General features: G+C 39.0%; 1 protein-coding gene across 1 annotated transcript in view; it reads left to right on the top strand.

Annotated features, from left to right (window-relative positions):
• ATP9A (ATPase phospholipid transporting 9A (putative)) overlaps positions 1-13696 on the top strand; it is a 101912-nt gene that overhangs the window by 45263 nt on the left and 42953 nt on the right. The window contains exons 5-13 of the mRNA XM_063459699.1: positions 728-786; positions 1756-1807; positions 3695-3789; positions 6459-6539; positions 7400-7475; positions 10318-10394; positions 10871-11031; positions 12984-13126; positions 13567-13679. Of these exons, the coding sequence (XP_063315769.1) occupies positions 728-786; positions 1756-1807; positions 3695-3789; positions 6459-6539; positions 7400-7475; positions 10318-10394; positions 10871-11031; positions 12984-13126; positions 13567-13679 (857 nt within the window). The remainder of the gene's footprint in view (positions 1-727; positions 787-1755; positions 1808-3694; positions 3790-6458; positions 6540-7399; positions 7476-10317; positions 10395-10870; positions 11032-12983; positions 13127-13566; positions 13680-13696) is intronic.

Genomic DNA, 13696 nt, shown 5'->3' with positions numbered 1-13696 from the left:
GGTGGAGAACAGAATTGTGGCAATCACTCGGACAGATGTAGTCTAGAACCAATTTTCCTAACCGCGTCCTGGAAGCCCAGCCTCTGTCCAGGATTTGGGGACTTCCCAATCAAATATTAGAAATGTTTGTTTTGGTTCGTCCGAAATTCAGTAAAATTATTCATCTCTATTTAAAATGAATAAAGCTAAAATATTTTGGTCACCGCCCCCTAAAGGGCGATGGATATTAATTTACTCAGAACAGCAGCAGTATATTCAACAAATGGCATCGAATTAAATTTGTTCACCCATACGTTCGTTCATTCGTTAATATTCTGACCATTATTTGTTTTTGAATGAAATAAACGAAAACCAACCTTTTTGGTAAACTTTTCAAATTGTCCGAAAATGAATGCACATGTGTAACCTGAATGAGTCAGAATGTGAGTGAGCAAGACTAAGCATGGTATAAAGCCCCCCTTCTCTGTACACACACTCTCTGTATTTAATGTTGGTCTGACTATTCTGACTGGTATCGAATTCAGTAATCCTCACGCTTGGTCATGAGTTCTATCTATTGGCCTTCACTGAACCTCATACTGCAACAAGGAGCCGATCAAATACACTTGTTCTCCGATGGAACTACACAACTGAATTACATGATGAAGTTAGGATTAAATAGGGTTAAAAATACAACATAAAGAAAAATACTTGAATCAAATGTCTTTTGTATTCTTTTTTCTTTTAGGTACTGTTAAAATCAGAAGTTCCAGCATTCAAGTAGGAGATCTGATTATTGTAGAAAAGGTTTGTGTGACTGTGTGTACATGTGCATGTTCGGATCCGAAACTCTGACCAGGGTCTCCCTATGTCAGAAGGGTTTTCCAGACCTGTCCTTTGACCACTTTGTCTAGAGGGGGTGAAGCGGCCTAGTGAAGGCCAAAATAATTGTCTGTGGTTGCTGTTTCCAGGCCCCCAACAGTCCTGTTTTCAGTGGGGCAGTCCCGATTTAGTTCCCTGGTGTCCAGAGTCCATGGACACCAGCGGACTGTCCTTGGGTAGCACAGAGAAATGTCATCATTGGACACACTGTTAAAGGGCACTAGGACATTGCAGAGATAACTTCTGTTAAGGTCCTCTATGTTGGAAGCTGCCCATTATGAGCATCGCCAGTGACACCCCCTATGGGCCCACGCACTACCCAAACTCATATCTTTCAATGTTGGAGGTGTGTGTATCGCATATGTAGAAGGAAATCCTCGGCATTTTTGATTTTTGCTACAGTTGCACTTCCAAGTTTGTTTGTTTTTCTTCTATCACATTTTTTTTTATTGTTTTCTAGTGATTTCACAAAATTATCCATCAGGATAAACAGATATATTTAGGCTTCACTTTAACCCCTTGGACACCGATTCATTGTTTTTTTTGTTATCTCAGACTGGTCCCTACTGCCTGATGTCCTTTTAGTCCGTGTGTAGAATGTGACCGTAATTTTCCATCAGCGACTCTGTGTAGGCATTTGGGGAGATGTGGTCCATAATATCTGTAGTGACAAAGGATGCCGACCCTATGGGTCGAATCTATGGGACTGTAGTCAGTATATGAGCAGGACATTCTGGGAATGTCATTAGTTCTAAAGAGGTTAAATACAAATAATTCACCAGCAAAAATTCAGCTGTGGCCAGAACATGAAACAATGTATATGTTATTATTATGGCATGAATGTTCTGTTCTGTAAAAATGTTAATATATGTATTTTTTTAAATAAATATATAGAACCAGAGGATACCAGCTGACATGATATTTTTGAGAACATCAGAAAAAAATGGTAACTATACAAGAAACGCTGCAATTTTCCTTAGACATCAATATTCGCTCTGAAATGTTGGTAGATGACTGGCGATGCTTGTTGGATTATTGGTTTTTTTTTTTTTTTGCTTTTGTTCAAATATTTTTTATTTACTAAATCATTGTTTTTATGCTTAAAATATTTTAAGAATACAATGTGACTGTTAAATAGAAATTTTTGCCATTTACGATTTCAGAGTTCTATTAAAAATCACAGAATTTGCATTTTCCATTCTTTCTTTATAAGAACCATTCGGCCCATCTAGTCTGCCCAATTTTCTAAATACTTTCATTAGTCCCTGGCCTTATCTTATAGTTAGGATAGCCTTATGCCTATCCCACGCATGCTTAAACTCCCTCAATGTGTTAACCTCTACCACTTCAGCTGGAAGGCTATTCCATGCATCCACTACCCTCTCAGTAAAGTAATACTTCCTGATATTATTTTTAAACCTTTGTCCCTCTAATTTAAGACCATGTCCTCTTGTTGTGGTAGTTTTTCTTCTTTTAAATATCGTCTCCTCCTTTACTGTGTTGATTCCCTTTATGAATTTAAATGTTTCTATCATATCCCCCCTGTCTCGTCTTTCCACCAAGCTATACATGTTAAGATCCTTTAACCTTTCCTGGTAAGTTTTATCCTGCAATCCATGAACCAGTTTAGTAGCCCTTCTCTGAACTCTCTCTAAGGTATCAATATCCTTCTGGAGATACAGTCTCCAGTACTGCGTACCAATGGCGTACATATAGCGGTCGCAGCGGCAACCGGGCCCGTCACTCCAGGGGGCCTGGCCGCCCTGCGGGCCCCTGCAATCGGGTACCAGCCGCCACGTTTTGCGGCCGCAGCCCGCTGGGGCCGCTGTTCAAGGGGTCCATCGGGTGGCCCATGCAGTTAGGGGCACACGATGGAGATGGATTTTCAGGTGGCCCGGTCAGCGCTGGGCGCTTTAAAAGCGTGACCAGGCCCCCTGTGATGACATCACTGCTGGGAGGAAGTGACTGCCCCGGTCACTCCTCTCAGCTGTCAGAGAGCCCGCGCGGGATGAAGGAGATGGAGTCCCACCAGCCTGAGCCACCACTGGACCCCAGGGAATGTCACCCTCCTGTACCTAAAAGGTAGGAAACAGGAGGGTGACTAAAATATTTTGTATTTGTGTGTATGTGTCTGTTTGTGTATGTATGTATGTTTCTTTGTATGTGTGTCTGTATGTGTGCCTGTCTGTGTGTGTGTGTCTTTGTATGTCTGTGTGTATGTATGTGTTGCTGTAGCACCATTTAGTGGTATAAGAATTGGGTTTCCTGCACGCAGTCCTCGACTCGTCCTACAACTGAGCAGTAGGACATTGTGTGCTGGAGTTTGCTTATATTTTTTGGCCTCAGAAAAGTCCACATGGGCAAAATTGTTTGTTTTTGGGGGGGCAAGAAATATGAGAAAAGTACAAGAAAAAAATTTAGTCATATTTTTTATGGGTTTTGCGCTACACGGAAATAAACAGAACCAAAGTCCCATTTTGATAAAAAAAAAAAAAAAAAAAAGCTCCCAGACAAATATTGCTCAGTCTGCGCCTTTTTGGAATTATTATTTGTGAATCCGGCCAGTAGGGAGAAAAGCCAGTTCATTAAGAGCCAGTTCATTACATGGCAGCATATTTAGAATTAACAAAAAAATTATTAATTGTACTACTTTAAAAAAAATATATATATATATTTCTTTTCTTATTAAAGGACTATTTAATGTATTCCTTTCTGTAGTTTTATGTCACACAGAGACCTTCTCCTGCTGTCTGTCTCTCTCTGCCATCCAAAGTAACCTCTTTCTCAGACTGGAAGTGGCTCCCATTTGTTAACGCAATGTGTATATCTGTAGGTTCCTGCTTTCTGCGCACGGATCAGCTGGACGGAGAGACTGACTGGAAGCTGCGTCTGCCTGTAGCCTGTACCCAGAGGCTGCCCACGGCTGCAGTAAGTTCAGATCCCATATTCATATCTATACTATCACACACGACTACTTTATATCATCACATCCCGGGCTCGATAATAAAACCCTGAATTGTGCAATCCAGTCCAGTTACCGAGAGTAATGTCAAAATATCTAGACGTCTCGTCTGTTTGGCTGCTTTATATATTTGGAGACTTCTTTCACTTAATGCTTAAATCTGGGGAAATAAAATTGTGTCGCATTTAAGATGCAGTTTTACTGAATCTGCCAAATTTCATAATTTTAGATCCTATTTATCCCATCAGTTATATATATATATATTTTCCCATCAGTCTCTTGTTTGGTGCCATGGGCGGAATTATAATCGCAAAGTAAACCCAACATGTTTAGAATGGCGTGATTTGGGAGGTTTGTGATTTGATTGCATTTCAGCTCGGAGTTTGGGAATTCAAATTAATCTCAAAGTTCCATTATGTTCCCGTTTCTTAAGCTGTTGGGTAACAAAAAAAAAAAAAAAAAAGAAAATTCAAAAAGCTGCTAATTTTGCCTAGCTAAGCACTTGGTTCATTTTGGAATGGGGGGGGGGGGGGGGGTGTAACACTCTGAATGCCTGCAGTGAGCATTGAAAAAAAATATTAACACCTTGAGTGCCAGAGGGGTCAATGACGCGAGTTTCTGGCACCACAGACTAAAATGTAGGATGACTGGAGACCTAGAGAACGTCATCTGCCAATAATCAACCCCTTGCCCGAGGCTGTCCAGATGTTTTCTAATTTTCTTTGTTCTGTTTATGGAAATGTAAAAATAAGTTTGTTTTGGGAATGACACTGCGCTCGCTGTGATTACACAGGAATGTTTACGTGTGGCCTACTGAACAAACAGGCACAGTGCGTAGAATTTATTCTGGGCTGTTTAAATATTGGACTTTGGTTCTTTTATCAAGGACAGACCAAGGCCTCTGGAATACAGCTCTTGCCATTTTGCCACTAAATGTTTATCATGTGTATGTGACAAGCATTACATTTCTTTGGTCTGTATTTTTGACACCTCAATGTCACTTTTCTTCTCGTTTGACCAATACATGTTAGTTCAACACTTATCATTTCTTATTCCGGGAAAAAGACCATTAGTAAAGTGCGTGTTTCATTTTATTCGTACATATAATGTGCACCTGTCATTTCAAACATGGCCTGGCGTCACGCTATAGGTGACACTATTTGATCCCTACATTGATCTAAACATGCTGCTTTAGTCACACTTGGTTGTTGACCGGAAAACACACTGCGTTCGCAGCACCCCAACATTCTCCCTGACAGACGCACGTCAGTGCGTTTTGTACTGTACATATTGAAGAGGGAATTTCTGGCTGCACACATGCCACGTACGAATGATAATGATCCCTTAAGGTAGAATGTTCTGCACCAGGAAATGTGGTGTCTGTCCCTTTCTAGAAGAGAAATCAATTTTGTTATTTATATTATCTTCAAATACATTGTTTTTTAATGTCTTCATAAACAAGTGGGTGTAGTCAGTAAAATGGAAATTGGCAAAAATGAAAACTGAATCAACTACGAATTTGGAAATTTAGATCGAAATAGCTGAATTGGAAAAAATTCACCAAATCACCAATGTTTTCATTTTGGTTATTTTTGTCTTAACATTTTAAATCCATCTGAATTCACATTGCGCTCCCTAAAGCAGTAGTTTTGTGAGTCAGTCGAAAGGTATTGTTTAAATCTATAAATTCTGACCGTGAATTTGTATGTATTTATGAATGAGCGTTAAGTTGTCTAAATGGATTACAGAGTTAATTAATAAGTAGAACATCACACAAAGTGCTAACATTGACAGCCTGTTATTGGTATGAATGGTTCAAAATTCTGTCCATAAAAAAAACAAAATCTGAATACCGATGGAACGATAGATATTGGACATTGAATCGTAGTGAACTGACAATATTGTTGCTAATTTTAAGCCTAAATATTTTTCTTACTCTTTTTTTATGTACTTTAAAGGAACATTATAGCATTAGGTAAAATGTTTGTATTCCTACTGCTATAGTGTCCTACCAACTATTTAGATTATTTCACCCCTCTCCCATGTGAATGAAAAAGCAGATTTAATTACCTTTCCACTCGCGATACTCTAGTCTCACCGCAGCCACCATACCTCCCTGACTGAGATCATCAACCTTGATGATCTCAGCCAATCCATTGCTCTCCCCTAGAAAAGCATTTGGATTCGATGCGCCAATCAGCATCTCCCTCAGGACCTCATCCAGGAAGACCAACTAGTGGCTGTCAGAGTGACTGATCGAGTGACCGCTATTAGAGGTGGCATTAGGCAGCAGGATACACATTGCCTTTTCTCAGAAAAGACTGTGTTTACCCTCCTCAGCCTTCTTGGACTTGCTATATGCCTCAGAACCACTATATTAAGCTGTAATGGTGTTGGTGATTATAGTTTCCCATTAAATTTGATTAATTCCCTGTCATATTCATTTTGGGATAATCATCTCTGTAATTAAATGGATTTGCAGTCTCTGTATCTTGAAGTTATGCTGCCTCGAGTTTGTACAATAATCTGTATAAATATGTGCTGGGAACACAAAGTAATCTGCCCCCTTTAGGTGCGTATTGTTCCAAAATCGCTATATATTTACTCACTTTATTTTCCTGATTCTATCCTGTAGGACCTGCTTCAGATCCGATCCTACGTGTACGCAGAGGAACCAAATATAGACATTCACAATTTTGCCGGTACTTTCACCCGAGTGAGTAACCGTCACTAAAATTCCATTAATTACAAAAATCATCTGCCGACATCGGCCCTTGTCACACACAACAGAAAACGAAGAAAACTCGTCCTTGGCATTCGTTTAACAGGGTTTTAAATTCACTACATGATATTTTAAGCTCTCTAAGATATAGTTACCAATCACATAGTGTTTGCTTAATTCATATAATTGTAATATTATCTACATCTATGTGTTTTGGTATATTATCTAATTGGAAATATAACCTAAAATATAAATTCTCTCCATTTTCCTGTTTTAATAAATAGTAAAATATTTATTATAATTAGATTATCGCCTTATGTTCTGTGATTTTTAATTGTTTTTATTTAAATTTTTTTTTAATCAAAATGTTGTTTAAGAAGTTTCTCGGAACCTGCAGAGAATTGAAAGGGAATCACACGTTAAAGACGATTGTCCACAATTCCCTGTGAGGCATTGTGTTTACTAATGGGGGTTGTTCACTAAACCGCTGGGAATTCAACAAGAATTGTCACATTTAAGGCCAAAGTAATCAGCTTGGTAGAACTGTTTGTTAGCTGTGCTCAGCTTTTTTGGCCTTAAATTTGAAATTCCCTGTAATTTATTTTTTAATTCGAGGTTTAGTAGTTAATATCCCTTTATGGTCTATTCCGTCTCTTTTTGATGAATTTATACTGATCCCCCTTTGTTATCAATATCTTGTTTGTATTTTCATAGTAAGCGATCCCCCCACTTTCTGCTTAGGGGAGCATTGTGGGATAAATGTCACTTTGAGACCGATCCTTTATGTTTCACTCACTGTGATGGAATGTTCCGTGTTTGTAAAGATGCTAAATTTTTCTCCATTTATGTTTTAGGAGGACAGCGACCCCCCCATAAACGAGAGTTTAAGCATTGAGAACACACTGTGGGCAAGCACGGTCATTGCTTCCGGTAACGACACACATTCTTTCTCTTTAAATGGGCATGTTAGCAATTTAATCCCTCGTTTATCTGTCTGCAATTGAAAATAATTGTGTCTGTCATTGAGAAAATTAGTGTCAAATTTTTGTTTTTGACAACTGTTTTGACTTCACAAGGGAATGAAAAATGGCATCCCTCCACCTCCAGCCCCCAGACATTTCTAAACAAAGATTAACAGAAAAAAATGCAGAGAAATTTTTGTATGATCCTAAGTAGACCTCTCACTCCTATCATGCTCAGACTGCCTTACTGCAACTTACATGTTTCTTTTTTGTCTTTCTATAAATGTAATTTAAAAAAAAAAAAAAGGTTTAATTTCCAAGAGAGCCACCCTGTTTGTTTGATTTGTTCAAAATAAAATTAGACAAAACCCTGCATTTACCAGGCATATACCGCCTGGAAGTCCAGATGAGGGCTACAACTGGACATTTCTAAAGGCCCTTTAATTAGCCATGACTTCTAATCATTTTCTCCCATTAACAAACATATTGATTACGATGTTGTTAACATTTAGAAAGCGCCAACATGTTTTGTAGCGCAGTACCATACAATGTTTGTGCAGTTCGTTAATATACAGTAAACCTACAAAGGCTTCTGTTTGTGAACAACTTACAATTCACGATCATTGGTAATGCCGAAATCTGCTTGGTCAGTTATGGTTAACCTCAACACTGCAAATGTATGCAAACTACATGTCCCAGAATGCACTGCTGCAGCTTCATTGCTGACCAGCTTACATTTTGAAAGTGTTACATAGAAACATAGAATGTGACGGCAGATAAGAACCATTCGGCCCATCTAGTCTGCCCAGTTTTCTAAATACTTTCATTAGTCCCTGGCCTTATCTTATAGTTAGGATAGCCTTATGCCTATCCCACGCATGTTTAAACTCCTTTACTGTGTTAACCTCTACCACTTCAGCTAGAAGGCTATTCCATGCATCCACTACCCTCTCAGTAAAGTAATACTTCCTGATATTATTTTTAAACCTTTTGTCCTTAAGTTGAGAGACTTGGCCAACATTAGACCATATCCAGGTTGGCTTTCTTACAGACGGATCCCTTTATGAAATTGCCCCTTGGCTATAGGAGTTCTGGACACAGCTTGTCAATCCCCGGTGCAGATTAACCCTTTCCAGTCCTTTTTACGTTATTAGATGTGTTTCTTAACCCGTTCAGGACCCGGGTGAGCAAATCTTTTGTTTGAGTGACAGTCCTGGGATGTCGCTGGCCCTGCGGTTCAGTTCAGATTGTAAAATCAATTTATTTATATTTAAGCAGCAATTTTATGAACATGGCATCATTGGCACCAACTACCAGATTAACGTGATTTATAAATGGAAATCTCTTTATTATAAGCCAATTAATGCATGCAAGCTTCAAATTATAAAAAGAAAAAAGACATTATTTATCTTTACTCTAAAGCAAAGGATGCAATAAGAGCTCTAATTTGAAACCTGACGTTTGTTCCAGCCATATATTACCTGTATATAACTATATACGTTTAACGAGTGTTTTGTGGACACCGTTCCGTCACTGGGTCCAGGTCCTCAGTCCTGTTACACCACGGATTCTAAAACATTTCTGGCTAAGACCTAAATAATGTACATGGCGATATGTGGGGGACAAATATCCAACTGAAATCTAATATGTGGTGAGATGAATTCTCCGTGTCAGAGGGGTCTTCTAAAGTTAGGATTGCTGCAGAAATCATTTTAGTTTGGGACGTTGCCTGGTACTATGGGGAGATTTATCAATGTGTCACGTCCACTTTTCAAAATTTTAATTTTCTGTGAATTTTTTTAGCAATTTGCCAGTTATTGCGGTGTTTGCTCCCTAACTGCCATTTTGTCACCAATGCAACAGATTTATTAATATTTCTGCCACTTGTTCCACCACTATCAATGTTTTTTGTGTAAACTGGCAACATTTTCTGTGAAGAAAGATTTTAAATCCCTTTCATAAACAGGAGGTAAATAATGTCTGGATTTCAGATCACGTTGGTAAATATCCCCCTCTGTATCTGTTCCTGTTATTTGGGAACCACGTTTGGGTCTTGACCCAGGAGTTAACAGCGAATACATTATACAAAGTATCTTTGGAAATTCAATATAAATAATTTATATAACACAAAACAAATGATAACCTTTTGCAGTTGTTCCAGGTGTGGTTTGAAGATTCCTTGTCTCTAACTTTCGATGTCTTGGCTAAATGATAGATATTTGTGATAAAGGGTTAAACATTCTGCATTAGTTTAGAATGGACTGCAAATCTCACTTACCGAAGCTGTTGTTGTAAAATCTTGGATTATAATCCACTTGGGCCAAACCAGCTCCCTCCCACGTGTAATGGGTTCACAGTTCAGGCTAACCTAGCTAAGCTGTGACTAGAGCTGAACTGGGGATTCTCCCCCAAATCCGCCATTTTTGCCAACATGTTAAAGTAACTACAATTCCCTGTTTATTGATTTATTGATCCCAGTGAGCAGGGATAACCTCATTTTGCTTATTCTTCTTGGCTTTTAATCCCCTAGACCAGGGGTAGGCAACCGTGGGCACTCCAGCTGTTGCAGACTACATATCCCATAATGCTCCATAATGCTGGCATGATGCCATGCCCTAGAGGTTAATAACCAATCAGTAGCTGGGAATCACATGCACTTACACTATGCCACATATGGTGCCAGGGACACTGCCTGGTTCAAGTTATTAAACTCCTTTTTTAAAATTCCTGTTTCCAAAACTCCTGTTGATGAATCTTTTGTGTTTGCTTTAAGCACGCTGTAACATTCTGTAATTCGCGTTTCCTTTCAGGAACCGTTGTTGGCGTAGTTTTATATACTGGTCGAGAACAGCGCAGTGTAATGAACGCCTCAAATCCAAGGAGCAAGGTACAGACTGACTAAAACCGTCACATTTACCAAGCTGTCTGTAAGGCACTGTGATCACTTTTATTTCTCTTTAATTTTTTAACACTGTGATACTCGTACACACTGCCCATTACTGTGAGTTTTATTGCTGTGGAGCTCTGTGATACACTGATACACACTGCACATTACTGTAAGTTTTATTTTTTTGGAGCTCTGTGATACACTCATACACACTACTTTACTGTGAGTTTTACTGCTGTGGAGCTCTGAGATACAATCATAGACACTTCACTTGGATGTGAGTTTTATTGCTGTGGATTTCTGGGATAATATTGTTACACCACAAAAAATGCATACATTTTTTTTGTTTGTTTACATGAAACAAATCCCCTCTGCTGTGCTGCTTATTCTGGTGATGGTATCCGTGATGTTAATATTTATCTGTGTGGCTGTGTGCATGGTGATAATAATGTCCTCTCCCGGCGCTCTCCTTATAGATCGGACTCTTTGACTTGGAGGTGAACTGTCTGACGAAGATCCTGTTCAGCGCACTCATTGTCGTGTCTCTAGTTATGGTGGCGCTGCAGCACTTCGCAGGTCGATGGTATCTGCAGATTATCCGATTCTTGCTCCTCTTCTCTAACATCATCCCGATCAGGTGTGTGCGGGGGGTTAATGTCCGAAATAATGAGAATCTGCACCTGACTTTATCAGCGATATTAATATATTGAGAGTTTTGTTGAAATATATAAAGGACCAATAGTCACAGAGTCACCGGGATCACTTCATCTCAATGCAGCGGTCCTGCAATTTACATTGCAGTACTAAATACACCTCTTGCGGCTGCCTTCCTGACCGCCATTATAGGAGCTTCCCTGGGAGAAACCAGTCGATCTTGATCCTGCAATCAATTTTTAGAATATTAAATCACCCCAAATCTACAACATTTTGTACAACATTTTTTTAATTTACCAATGTCATCACTAATGAAGAGAGGCATTCTAGGGTCAAACAATACTCTGTGATTGATCTCAGACAGACAGATACACTTGTTGAATCTTGTTTTTAAACACTAATAATCATTCTCTATCGCTCCATAGCCGGCAATCTTGATTACTCTACAGATAATTTAATTAGAATTATTTGAAGTTGTTGTGGTGGGATATAGTGGATGGAGCATCTCGGAAACCAAGTCTGGTGTGATCGCATCCAGTGACTGGCCGTTCAGCTCAATTTAGAGTCTGTAGCGAAACTCGAGTTCACACTTTTTTTCCTTTACAAAATGATTTTGAGTCTACTGGATTTTAGTTATGGATTATCATTCAAAAGAATGTTCACGATTTCCTCTGCACACTTTCATGGATTGCTCACAAAAAAAATGGATAACCGTCATGGACCGTTCCTAGTAGCAAGGAACACACAAACATTGTGTAAAGTTGGACATATACTGTTACGGTCCTGTGCGGAAATTTGAGGATCCATTGCTAGAGTCTCCTTTCTTAAAGAACTGTGTCCAGCAAGTGTGCCATGGCCACGTGCGCCTTCTCAGTGGCACCTACACTGTGCATCATTACTGTTTGTTGACGGCTGCCCGATGGGTTATTGTGCCCAGCAAGTGTGACATTAACCTACTGTGCCCAGCAACCTCACCACACAATGCTTTGCTGCTGTAAACTATATTAATGCAATTATGATACAAGTGCTACCAACAAATATCTCCACGGAATTCACGCTGACTTTGTGGTTCTACAACGTAAGTCTTAGATTGCATATAAAGTCATTAGGGTAGGTGTCCCAAACTCTTTCCCCCCAGATGTTGCTGAGCTGTTGTTATGATTCTCTGGCTATCTATTACATTCAAAGAATTCTGGTGGTTGGTGGCTATCAACATGTGAAGGTCCAGAGTTTGAGATCCCTGTCGTAAGGACTTGAATGCCAACTCTAAATAGCTCTTCATGCATGCAGCACATGTTATTAAGCCTAACATTTAAAGAAGACACCAATTCTTTGCATTCACTGCAGTATTTAAATCAAACTACTTGTTAATAAAAATGTCACGAAATGTACAATGTGACAATTTCTGGACCAGACGGAAAGGTAGGTATATGTTGCTGATCACAAAAACTGGACTACTGAATTCTGGCCAGAGACTTCCGATTTCCAATCGAACATTCCCCGAAAAGAACATTAATAAATCTGCGGATGTACTGCTGTAGACAAAGTGCATTTGGTGTCCACACATGGACGTTTCACCCTAACTAAGTGATATCTGAATTCCGCAGTGACCCACTATCAAATGTATGCTTATAGCAGGAGAACCCACCATGTCGTCCTTGCATCACGCAAAAAAAATTTTTAAATGTGAAAATGATCCTAAATATTATTTTGAGATAAAAAGCATCACGCTACAAACTAGCATGCCAGGAGTACTTGTTATATGGTTGTGCAGCCATATCCAAGTCATGGGGCATTGATGTTGAACTGTAGCATTTTTAGAGTTCGATCTTGCATGTGTCAGGTCCTTTCGTAATATAATTTAAATTTGTGTTTTTTTTGTTTGTTTGGTTTTTTTTAAATTGTATTTATAAACATATTGCTTCTGTTTTGCAGTTTGCGAGTAAATTTAGATATGGGGAAGATCGTGTACAGTTGGATGATCCGTAGAGATTCGAAGATTCCGGGGACGGTGGTTAGATCAAGCACCATTCCAGAGCAACTGGGGCGTATTTCTTATTTACTGACCGATAAAACCGGTAACTTGTAACTTCTATTAGTCTTGAATTCCGTTCTAGTAGTGCAGGCTATAAATTCTACACATTGGCAGCTAGGGACTAGCTTTTTTTTTTTTTTTTTTTTTAGCTGCCTTAGTAAGCTTTAATCCTAATTGGTTTTCCAAGCTTATTTCCTAGTCTAGTCTGACTCTATCCACGTTTTACAACTTTTGTTAAGAGCTTGTTTTTGCTCTGATTACAAGCTTCCACGTATTCTAAGAATACAATTATAGTTTTTGTAGTTCTGTTTTTTTGGTTTTTTTTTTTTTATCTATTTTTTATTTTTAGAAGCGGTTGAAGGCCCAGGCCTGAGACTACAACTTTATATATATATATTTTTTTTTTTTTTTTTTTTTTACCTGATGGAGAGTGGGATTAGAGTTGGATTCAGCAGGAAGTGAATGACCTGTTTATTCTCTCAGGGACTCTGACTCAGAATGAAATGGTTTTCAAGCGACTCCACTTGGGCACGGTGGCCTACGGCATGGACTCGATGGACGAAGTACAGAGCCATATCTTCAGCATCTACACCCAGGTCTGATCTTATATTTT

Source organism: Pelobates fuscus, chromosome 6 (genome assembly GCF_036172605.1).
Source record: "Pelobates fuscus isolate aPelFus1 chromosome 6, aPelFus1.pri, whole genome shotgun sequence".
In the NCBI taxonomy this organism is placed as follows: domain Eukaryota; kingdom Metazoa; phylum Chordata; class Amphibia; order Anura; family Pelobatidae; genus Pelobates; species Pelobates fuscus.
Note: the sequence above shows the minus strand (reverse complement) of the source record. Positions and strands in the feature narration are given on the sequence as shown.